The 12151-nt window shown below is 45.7% G+C and overlaps 1 protein-coding gene across 3 annotated transcripts in view; it reads left to right on the forward strand.

Annotated features, from left to right (window-relative positions):
* Positions 1 to 389: 389 nt before the first annotated feature.
* RUNX1 (RUNX family transcription factor 1) overlaps positions 390 to 12151 on the forward strand; it is a 158099-nt gene continuing 146337 nt past the window's right edge. For 2 of the 3 annotated variants that reach the window (XM_084306455.1, XM_084306458.1), the window contains exons 1-2: positions 633 to 1853; positions 2040 to 2153. In XM_084306455.1, coding sequence (XP_084162581.1) covers positions 2099 to 2153 — 55 coding nt within the window. In that variant the 5' untranslated portion in view covers positions 633 to 1853; positions 2040 to 2098. Of the gene's footprint in view, positions 516 to 632; positions 1854 to 2039; positions 2154 to 12151 lie in introns of those variants that run through there. The other variant, XM_084306456.1, reaches the window with a different exon arrangement.

The following is a 12151-nucleotide window of genomic DNA, read 5'->3' on the forward strand; positions in this document are numbered from 1 at the left end:
ATAAGCAGAAAGAAAAAAAAATGCACGAAGCGCCTACTTTTGTCGAGGTATTCCTGCTCTGGGCTGCAGGTGCAACCACAGAGCCCTGTGGCAGTTCTGGGTGTGATCTGCATGGACGGTGTTTGCGTGCTGGGGGCTTTGCTCCTCGCGGGAGGCGGTGTGTGTTATTACGTGTTTGTGCTCCACCTACCAGCATTTCTGCTAATATTGCAAAGGCTTCTCACTTTTTTTCACCATGGTGGTCACAGAGCAGGCAGGGAAAGCGTCGTTCTGCATCAGCCTTGCTTTGGGTGCAGACCTTTTTCTGGCAAAGGTTGAGCAGGTCTCAGCCTACTGAAGCTGAGTGGCCTGGGCTTTGCGCCCAGATGCCAATGAGTTGCTGCCCTCTGGTCAGAGGAGAGGAAAAGGAGGCAGAAAGTGGCACAGCAGTCACTTCTCTGTGCTGTAGGAAGTGATTTTCCTCCCACACCTTTGTGCTGTTGCAGCCAGAGCCAGAGCTGCCAATTGGATATAAAGTGAGGACCTTTCCCTTTTTTGTTTGTTTGTTTGTTTTTTTCTGGGGAGGGAGAAGTAAAGGGAAGAATTTTGGACAAGATAGATGCACTGCCACCTCAGAGATGTTGTGCTGCATCCTGAGGATTTTACTCAGTTTTGCTCATGGGTAGGGATCCTTCTGACAGGAAGGCTCATTGTGCTAGATAGGGACTACTGGATTTAACCTTATGGGAGAATTCACAAAGCTTTCGTGTGGGCTCACAGAGACTAGTGTCCTTCAAGAGCTCCCTCAGAAGATGCCACTATACAGGTTCAAAATAATGTTGCTGTGGGGTTTTGTTTGTTTGTTTGTTCATTTTTATTTGTTTGTTTTCTCTTTCCCAAGTGTTTCTTTTTCTTTCTTTTTCCTTTCTTCTTTCTTTCTTTCTTCCTTTCATTATTTCTTCCATTCTTTCTTTCATTTTAGTTTATTTTTTTCCATTATTTTTCTTCCTTTTTTCCTTTCCTACTTTTCCTTCCTCTTTGTTCTTTCTTTTTTTCTTTCTCTCTCTCTTTGTCTTTCTTCCTTTCTTTCTTCCTTTCTTCCTTTCCTTTTGGTTTCTTTCTATCTCTCTCTCTTTGTTTCTTTCTTCCTTTCTTTTTTTTTCTTTCTCTTTCTTTCCTCCTGTCTTTTTCTTCCTTTCTCTCTCTCTTTCTCTCTGTCTTTCTCTCTCTCTCTCTCTTTTTTCTTTCTCTCTTTCTTTCTCTTTCTTTCTCTCACCTCTCTGCAGTGTACTTTCTCCAGCCAGTGGTCTTCCCTACAGCTGATTCCTAACGTTGTACAGGATGACTTACACATCCTGCCCTAACAGCCAACTAATACCCGGGTTTGAATTACTATTGAATAAGCAGCAATGAAATCCCTATCAAAATAATCAGTAGTTCCAAAAACCACAAACAACAAAACAAGCGGCGTTGCACTAGCTCAGCAAGCCCGCCTGCAGCACCGGGGCCGGTGAGTCATTTCTCTTTTCCCTCCCTCAGCAACCTCCATGGCTGCCTCGCGCAGCCCCGGGGAGGGCAGGTGGAGTGGGTAGGGCATGACTTCAGAAAGTTAAAAAAAAAAAAAAAAAAAAAAAAAGAAAGTAAGTCGACATCACTCAGGTCACGTGACACAGAGGGACCAATGGAGGCAGGTTATGGAAAGGGGAACAGTTAAATTTGTAATTTTGGTTGTGTGAAACACTTCTTTGGGCCTCATAAACAACCACAGAACCACAAGTTGGGTACAGAGGCAGTCACACAAGAGCGGGTCCGGGATATTGGTCAGCAGGCAGGGCGAATCGTTTTGACTGCAAACCACAGAGTTTCGTAGAGTGGTAAGCATCATCAACCACAACCGATCCGCTATTTTTTTTTTTCTTTTTAAGAAACAATTTTGGAGTTCTTTTAGCAAAAGAACTTTATAATCCGCTTCGGGTTGCTCCAGAGGCAGCGGAGTGCAGAGAGTGATGGCTGGGCAGAGGGTGGTAACAATGACCATTCTTCATTTCTCGCTTCCCAAGGTAGAAGAAATCATATACTCCTTCACTGTAAAGAGAGAGTGACTTTTAAAGAGGAAACAATGGCTTCAAACAGCATATTTGAGTCACTTCCTTCTTACCAGCACTTCTTGAGAGGTAAGTGCCATTCAGACTTTCTAAATATACTTTTCACTATCCCATACTTAAGAAAATGCATGTTTGGAGAGTATCTGGGGACATTCTTGTAGTACACATTTTTTCCCACTTTGGTCTTCTTTGAGGCATTCTTGTTCAAGCTAATATCTGAGCTTGTAGGAATACCACCTCATTACTTATCAGTCCGTTAAAGAGATTATAACAAGGGCTCATTTAAGCTGTTCAAAGGGGCACTGCATGCTTGTGAATTTTCTCTTCATAAATCAAAGTGTGTTAGAGTAGCTCACATGAGTTACTGCAGATACAAGAGCGGTAGCACAAGCCCCTTTTGATTCTTTTTGGCAGAATTATGACTTTTTGAGCCACTGCCATGAAAAATGACAGCCAGCCGCATACGACACCCATTACAGGCTGCACCCCAGTGAGCGAGCAGCAGGTTCATGCCTGCAGCCAGCAGAGCGTGATGCTGTCTCACTTATGCTGTGCTGTCAGCCTGGGTGAAGGCATGCTTACCGGGGGAGAAGTCAGGGAAGCTCAGAAGCCTGCTTAAACCTAGCTGCAACTCACGTGGCTCAGGAGAAGGAGCGGCGTGGGTAAACTCAAGAGTTGCTGTTGATGCCATGAGGGTCCTGGATGAGTGCGAATTGTTGGCAGAAGCCACCCTTAGGGAAATGAATTAGTCCTGGCAGGGCTGAGGAGGGAATTGGACTGCAGCACCCGGCAATGTGTCCCGTTGCACAGTGACCAAGTGTGCTCGGAGGCTCGCTCAGAGATTCTCACAACCCCCCGTGGAGCTGATGCTTTAGTCATGGGTTATTCATACAAGTAAGCCAGGGACTGGCGCGAGAAACTTGCCTGCTTCCTCGCAACTACCTTCCCAAATAGCTCATGATACAGCTGAACTTTTCCCCTTCCACGTACACCCTCTGAGCATCCGAGCCCCTTCTGCAGCACCGTGCCCGGCCGGATGACAGCGCGCACAGCCAGGCACAGATCGCTCATCAGACTTGGCCGGCGCGCTGCAAGACGGCAGCGCTGTGTAGCTCTTTATAGCTGCAGACTACAGTTTCCCGGCCTCGCTGGCGGTGTCAGTGTGAGTCATGCGTTATTCATATTAATACTCGAGCCAGGAATGCGGAAGGCTCGTCCCAGCTGCTGTGTCACAGCCGGCAGCCGCTCGGCGAGCCCCGCGCCGCTCCTGCCAACCGGTGACTGCTGAGGGCAGGGTGCCGAACCACCCGCCGTCCCTCCTCGCCTTCTTTTCTTCTTTTTGTCCCCATCACCACCACCCCGCTTTGCAAACTTTTTCTGCATCTGGCTTTCCTGACGCCAGCAGGGAGCTGAATCGCAGCGAGCTGCGCGAGTCGGGCGGGCGCGCAGCATCTCAGAGCCAGCACAGGGGAGATGCCGGAGGTTTGGCAAGAGGCGGCTGACTCCGGTACTAACGTTTCCCCGGCACCGCTACCAAGCAAAGGAAGCAATACTGCTAGAATAACAAGAAGGATCTTCCTGCATTTCGTCAGCTTTTATTTTATTTTTTTATTATTATTATTTTTTTAGCTGACCCAACTCTTTGCTGTTTAATCTGTAGCGCAGGAAGGCTTGTTGAGGAAATTCTGTCCTTCTGATAAAATAACAAACAGTGAGCCTCCCGGGGCAGTGCTTGCAGCATGCCAGGGCACAGCCAGCTGGCGGGACGGGCTGAGGACAGCAGGAGCCATGCTGCAGGCAGGAGCCCAGAGGGCTGGGGAGCGGCTGCTTGAGGACCAAGGGCCGATCCTCTCTTGTCCAGGCAAGGTGGAGGTTCATTAAGGCTGCTTAATCCAGTGAGTGGTTTCACTCAGCGCTTCTCTATGGGTATTATTATCCTCTTTAATACTGTTTGTATTATTATTGTTAGTGTTGTAGTACCAGTAATTTGTACTCCTTCATGGGCTATGTCACCACTGCATTGGGTACCTTAAGGAATCCAGTGCTGGCAAGCCTGATACACATCCTGATACATATCTAGCACAAGCAAGATGAAACTGCAGCTGCATAGCGCTAGAAGAGTTTGGGCAACGGCACTTTGGTTGGGTTATAAAGCAAATGCCACATCGTTGCGAAACATTATTGCATTTAAACGTGGAAGCCCGCGACGGTTTTCCAGCTGCTTCTTTCTTGTTCCTGTCTTTGCTCAGAAATGAACTTAGAGCAGTTTCAAAACCCTGGACATAAGAAAAGTAACGCTTGGGCCTTGGAGCAAGAAAAATAATCATCCCCAGGGTGGATTGTTCTCACCCATATTTCTCAACAGTGTTTACATAGACTGGCCATTAGAAATGTCCAAAAATGTCTCTTCTTATTTTTTCCCGCCAAAATTTATTGCACTTTCTCTCTTAACTGAAATTATGAGTTAAAGGGAAAAATAACAAGTTGGTTTCTGCCATGGATTTCACTTTATCAGTCCATGCAGTTCTCTGAGAAGGAAATCCATAACTCTTTTTTAGCATGATACTATGTGAAAATTGGGAAAAAAGAGGGGAGTGGGGAAGCAGTACAATTGTTCCAGCCCCTGTGAGCAGTGACAGACGTAGAAAGCCTGACATATTAATTGAATGTGGTACACCACAAAGGATATGGCCCTTTTTCTATCACACCACACCAGGTCCTTGCTTCTGCCACTAGGTAAAGAAATGAGGATTGTACTGAAACCTCCAGCGGTGCGCTCCGCCTGCTGAATGCATTCAAATGCTTACCGGCTCTGCTTCTAATGACGGCCTCATTTTCCTAATGGCCTCTTTCAGTTTATGGCCCAGGCTGCCTGTCAGGAGCATAAAATAAGAGCCTTTGTAAGTGTGTAGTTGCAGTGCATCCCTTTCTCAAATACGGGATTGTATCAGAAAGGCTGTAGTTTCAACTGTTCCTCTAGCAAGGTTTGAAGGACAAGGATGAATTTGCTGCCCCCATTTAATGGTGGATGCATGTTCGTGTGTACGGGCTGGGTCACAGCACTGGTATCTTGGAGGACCAAAACAAGGCCCACTGGAGAGCCTTCTGTTAAAGTGTATGTAGTTTTTTAAAGCATATGTAGTTTTTAAAAGTGGCCTAGATAATTACATGATACTACCCCACCCCATAACATCTTTATTTTTATGAGTGGGTGTTAGGCTATCATGTAAGGTTTCCTTACAATTTTGCCTGCAAAGGAAGACAGCATAACTAGTCTTTTCATAAAAGCATAGGGTTTTTATGGGGCTCTAAATAGCATGAAGCATAATATTTTCCAGGAGGGCACTTTTTCCTCATTTTCCCTTTTGCTGCAAGGTCTAATTATTTCAATATACAAAGAAGGTTGCTCCTGGTTTTTCCTTTGTTGTATTTTTTGTTAATTAATCAAGGCAGTGAAACCTTGTGGTGCAACATTTTGTTGGTTTCTTATCAAATGAAAATAAACTCCAGCAGAGCACTTTTACAACATGGAAAATCATACTGCACATACCTTCTTCTTAGTTATAATGCGCTGGCAGTGCCCAGCCACTCTGGGTATCCTCCTTTGCAAATGCTAAAGAAAAACATCACTAGAAGCTCCTCCTGCTCATGAAGGGCTTCCGTGCCTGGTCCTGTAGCCAGCTATATCCAAGAGTAGAGTTTCTTATTGCAAGTTGGTGGCAACTTGTCTCCTGCCAGTGGCCCCATGTTTGTTCAGCAGGGTGCACAGCCCCATGCTGAAATCAGGGCAAGCGTTCACCTCCATGCTGAGCGTTTCCAGGAGTAGCTCTTGTGTGGTCATGGCGGGGCATCAAGCGCTGCAGAAAGCACCTGCTGCTGGCACAGCCTCTTCCTGCAGGTCGCTGCATATGACGTGGGTAGAAGTAATCACACACTGGGAGCAGCTCTGAAAAAAGCATGTTTCTCTGGGAGATGCATGGTACCCAGCACTGATGTGTATTTGGAAAGGCTTTTCATTCCCTCACTCGGTAAAAGAAAACACTCTTTTCACAATGGCATAGGCTGTGTTGTCACTGTGTAGTGAGGAAATTTTTCCAGCACTTTTTTTTTTTTGCAGGCTGCCTGAGCTTTTACAAAGAGTTAATTTGTGTCAGCGTTATAAAATGCTAACTGCGTCTTGCAAATAGGAAATTGAACTAAAGCTCATAAAAACCTTGGCTTACTGGAAGAAAAAACTTGCACAATGTCTGATCTGCACAGCCTTCTTTCTGTTTGAGACTTGATTCACTTAAAAGCCTTGAGAAAAGTTGAGAGACCTGAACACAGGAATTCCTTTGTAGCAAGGGGTGGGGTGAAGTATCTGACAGAGATGAATATATTGCTTTGGTAAGATCAAGAGACTTTCTCCGAGGCCAGTGTTTAACCAGTCACACTCAGTGTAGTGATGTACTGTGATGACAGTCTCAGAGAGGGCTTAGGGTTAGGGCAGGTGTGCAGATACCCAGGATTGGTTTGGTCTTTATGCCATTAACAAGAGTGCTGCATGGCAGCTCTACCTTTGCACTGTATTTTAAGCCTGAGAGCCAAGCTTCAGCTCTGAGGTAGCTCTCTGATGGGAAATAAAAGTCTCTTCCCTACACTGCCAGTGCATGCAATATGAATAGAAAATAAACTGCTTTTTTTTTTTTTTTTTTTTTTTTCCATGTCTAGAAGATAACCATAGCTGAATTTGACTGCTAAGGCATGACCCCAAAGAACAGTCTGCTTATCTTTAAGTGCATGTGAAGGCCAATGATATTGGCAAGTTGATGGAAGTAATTCATGAATTCCTGAAGAATTTTACTTCTAAAGTAAAGCAGGATGAATATTTGCATCATTCTGTTATTCTAGAGGGGAAAGGCCCCAGCTAAACAAAGTCAAATAAATCGCTCTTCTTGGATTTAGAAATGGGCATACTTGCTTTAAAAAGCTAAGAGGAACAATCCTAAGGAAACAGTGAAAGCATTTCCTGCTAAAATACAACATTTTTTTCCACCAACAGGAGACACACACCCTACTGTGTGACCCGGCCACATGCAGCAGGGACCTGCTGGTCCCAGCAGTGACATCTCCAAAGAGGCTGCCCAGAAGTCTGGGCAGAGGTGTTGGGGCCAGGTCCTCTTGTGAGGCTGGGGAACACAGAGTTGAGATGCAGAATAGGTGAAATGCCACTTGCAGGAAAAAGATTGTGTGGGCTGGTGCTCTGCAGAAGTTGCCAGCTACAGTGCCTCCACAAGGAATATTTTGAGGTTGCTCTGCAACAAGAAAGGGAAGCCTGTATTCCTCCCACGCACATGGGGCAAGGGTTTGTACGTTGAAGGCTGCCGCGGTGGAGGAGGAAGACTGCCCATGTAGCTATCGAGACCTCTGTCAGAGGCATGGGCTGCTTGTGTTGACGGGTAGGAAAGATATGGCACCATGCGATGGGAGAGCTCAGGAAAGTCCTCCAGCCCTCGCAGGGGCTGATACTGACAGATTTTCTGTGCTTCCACGCATTGCAATGTGCAAATATGCCTTTGCTCTGTGTTTTTTTTTTTTTTTTTTCCCCTTTTTTTAAGTTTTGATTTATTTACTTGTGTTTTATATTTGTTTGGGTTTTCATAAAACAACTCTAACAGACAGTCAGCTCATCCTTCATTCCTTCTCATCTCCTCCTCCTTCCTTCTTTCTCTGTGTTTAGTCAATGAAGCAGAGTACGGTAGAAATAGTTTTAAACAGTGGGTGATTACAAGCAAGAGCTCGTTGCTGTGAAACACCGTTGAAACACAAAACTTATTGAAACCCAGAGTCCATAGAACAGCTCAATCTGAATACAGATAGCAGTTTCTTGATATGCACCAGCCAGGAAAAGAAGATACATGTACTTTGGAAGGTTTTAAGTTCTCCCTCCGTCTCTCACTGCTGTGTTTCAGAGCACAAACCAGTCCCTGCTAAAGCTTGAAAAGAAAGCTTCCCGTGTAAGCAGGTCTGTTGTCTGCAAAATGAATTGTGGCTGCCTCCAAGACATCTGTTAGCAGCCATGGGGTAGGTGAGTCACTGGTCTGAGAGAGGGACAAGAAAACATTACATTACCTTCATTACCTCTTCTGTCATCTTACGAGAATGGATCATATTTGTATAAACTTGAGTCAGCTTCCCAAATCGTAGATGAATAGTATGGATATCTCCTCACTGAAGTGTCCAGACAATTGAAACAGGAAAAATGGAAAGGGCACAGAAGGGATGGCTATGAAAGCAGAGCGGCAGAGAGTGCCAGTAGTTGCTACCTGGTAGAGTTTCCAATTTATCCTTAATGCTGTCCGCAGGGCTCACCACTTCTGCTTGCAAGTGAAACTCTGTGAAATTGGGTAGTTTCACTTCACAAAGATCTGTGAGAACATTTTCTCTGCCTTTGATCTGTCTGGGTTTTTCAGCCTGCGCTTTTTGTTTTGAGTTTCTGATTCCAGTGAACACAAAAGCAGCCCAAGTCAGGGGCTTGGGGCTTTTTCTTTTGCCTTCTGAGTATTTGCTCTTGCACTGTGCTTTCTGTTGTTTGGTTTCACGTTGGAGCCATGATTTTGAGATGTGTTTGGGAGGTGCCCTAAGGTAGGGTTTTGGCTGTGAGTTGAAAGGCTGACCTCTCGTACAAATCTCTCCATGAATGCGGCGTGAGGGGACTTGCAACCCAGCGGGTTGAGTGTGATTTGTTATAGGCATTTCACTCATCTCTTCTGAGGGCAAGCCTTGCAATCCTTGTCAAACCAGCAACCTCGGAAGGCACTGACCCAGCCCTTGAAGTGCATTTTTTGGTCTTTAGAAGAGAAAGATGACCATCTGTGAAACAGTTGAATGTTGGTGGCAAAGGAGCGCGGAGCACACCCGAGCATCTTTTTCCTTTGTGACAAATGCTCTGCGCGTCCCCAGCTCTGCCTACAGCTCCCATAAGTGCCCTTTTGAGCTGGCTTGATGGCATACACCTGCGCCATGCAGGCCAGACACATGACTCGCAGGCTCTGGGGCATTCACAGAAGACTTGAACAAGCGCCGAGGGATGCTGAGCTCAGTAAGCATTGCTAAAGCATCCTGCATGGTCCCCACTTTTGGCAAGCGCACACACTGTGAGGATGCCGAGCAGCTGGAGCAGGGCACCTCAGCCTTTGCAGTGGGCAGACGAGCTTCCTTGCCCGTCAGCACTCGGGTCTCTATTTATATGTGCTGCGGTATCAAAGGGTAGTGGAAGGCAAGCTGGCACAGTGAGATGAAAGCTCTCATCTGTCTCGCGCGGGTAACACGGACAGATGCAATCGCGCGGGCGCAAGGCACCACCAGCCAAGCCCTCGGAGATGCCGGTGTGCACGGAGCCAAGCGGGGGTGGCAGGCATGCCTCCGTTTTTCACTACTGTTATTATACACGAGGGGCTGGTTCAAGCCGACGCTGCTTTACACCCACATGCCTCCAGCCGTGCTTCTCCTTTTCTCTGTAGGCACAGCCAGGAGCTGAAAGCATGCCCCAGAGCCAGCAGTGCTTGGGGTAATGTCCTGCCTCCACCCAGGCTGTGACAAAACGGCCACTGACTGCAGTGGGGCTGAGCCTGTCCCTTAGAGCAAAGACACATCTGAAGTCATGAATGAGTCTGCAATGAAATGCAGCTTTAAGATGCAAGTGTAGTTCATGTGACTCCAGTTAGCAGAACCGTAACTGAGAATGAAAGCGTTTGCCTCTCTTACCTTGGAAATATCGGTGTGGAACAATTGTTTGTGGCCTATTACGCATGGTTGTGGAAGGAGCTCTGTCAGCTGGGAGGTTTTCTTTTCTGGCTGGTGGTTTGCACGTACCTCATACATCAAGGGTGTAAGAGAGATGGGCGAGGTGTGCTCCCTCACCAAGCAGTGAGGAGCGCCTCTGAGAGAAGCACTCTTTATCATGTGCCATCTCCTGGTCTCTTCTAGAAGGGCAGAGAAGGACAGGACTTACATGAGCGCAACCACAGCTTGGGAAAGCAAACCTGAAGGCACTTTCCAGGTAGGAGGCAGTGAGGAGGAGAAGGTCTCACCTGCCTGGTCAGTCTCCATGTGGTAAGGCTACCACAGGGGCTGCTGAAGGTGCCGGTGTTGCACACTATCCTGAGCAGGGCACTGATAGAAGAGTGCACGCTGCACCCAGTTCGTAGGAAGAGCAATTTATTTTACAATACAGTTACTAGATAATATCAGACTTCTGTAAAACTGTTTTTCAGGACCTATATGTAAATGAGCTTGGGGTTTTGCATAGGCTGGGTGTAACAGAATTCATAGCTGGAAGATACACTCAAGACTTTGTTAACCCCATTTGCACAGGAGTCAGTGAATCAGTTGCTGCAGTACAGGGTAGTTTAACTGCTCGTCTGTATTACACATTCTCCATTTTGCTTTGCAAAGAAATTGAGTTCCTCTTTGCCCACCACATCTCTGCTGCAGATGTCTAGTCACACGGGGTCCTCCAACAAGATGGTAGCCCTGCGAGGTGCCAGACCCATGTCCTCCAGACCACAGGTGCTCTGTGTGCTTCTACAGCCACCCTCTCCCTGGTTTGTCACTTGCTTTTCTAAATTAAACAGGCTGTTTCGACTGCAATGTTGCACTACTGTGGAAACCAATGAATGGCTTTCCTAGGTGAAAGAAAAAAGTGACCGGGTAAACTTCTTAAGCTCAAAAGTGCTGAAATAAACCACTCATGCTATTTTTTTTTTTTTTAATATTGTTGTTTTTTATTTTTCTTCTACTAGGGAATGCAATACTGGGAAAATGGTCTTTTTTTTTTTTCTGTCTTTTTTTTTTTTTTAATAGTTTCCTAAACAGTCCAAACAATTTCAATAATTACTTTTAAAGAGTGGCATTATTTTTTATTGATATTTTCCAGTGCATCTATTTTACACAATGCAGCAGAAATGCTCCAGTAGCCCCAAAGAGCTAATTTCCCATATCACATAGGAATAAGCTTTGCCAGCAGCAACAGTTTATACTTAAATAGGTCCCTTCCCATTTGGGAGAGCATCCTGCTCTAGCCAGACACATACCAACATGAAGCAGGATTTACGGCTCCCCTGTGGGGTGGAGTTATGTCGTTAGACAGACATCTATATGAGGAAGGGTGATTTAGGTTCATGTTTTACTGGGGAAAGCAAAGAAAGACAGTAAACAGTTTTTCAACACCATTTTCATCCGCAGTTTATGAGTTATCCTCTCCTCATCAGACAGTCTGTCAATACTCTTTGCTAATTTCTTCAGCAAATCCTTCCAAGCCTCTGTTCATGAACAGTGCCTCCTATCCCCCCATGTCCCCAGGAGCAACTCCTTGTTGCAGTCATGCAGCTTCTGATGGGGCAACACATAGACCAGCTGGGTAGGTTTTTCCCAGTACAAGACTTAAACTAGTGAGGGATCATTCCTGCCCAAAACTGCAGCCTGCTCTGAAGGTCCAACTTGTGGACACAGGGGTACTTGTAAAACAACATACAAAACGTGATTCATCAGGAAATGGTTGCCAGAATCCAGTTCATTTTCAGAGAAAATCTTTTCACCCTTCCCTTAGTTCTTTTCTGCCTGGCGTCCTTCGTGTGTTCAGGACTCAGCCCCTCTTGTTGCAAGGCCTAGCTGGATTATTATTTTTTTCCTGCGGGAAATGCAGGCAGCATTAAGGCAACCCTTGTCTGAAACTGCTGTTCAAAGAGGGATTGAAATCAGATTTAGGAAAATATCCTATATAAAAACATTAGCTGTCCTATTTTAGGAGATAATTAGCTGTAGCAAAGTTTCCCTCACTTATTTTTACTTGGTGAGAAAACAAACTACCTTGTCATTGAGGTTTTTATGAAATGCTGCTGTTTGCAACATTTGCCATGAACAAATTAACCCAAACATTTCTACTGCATGACTTACTTTGCTAACTGTGCTACTAGCTTTCTTTTTGGAAGCTGGAGACCAAAATGCCTTCAGTTATCATACAGCGAAAGAGAAAAAATACTGAATCTCATGCTTCATTTCCAAGGAGTATGGACAAAAAAAATAAA

This window comes from Netta rufina (assembly GCF_964035555.1).
Source record: "Netta rufina genome assembly, chromosome: 1".
Lineage (NCBI taxonomy): Eukaryota > Metazoa > Chordata > Aves > Anseriformes > Anatidae > Netta > Netta rufina.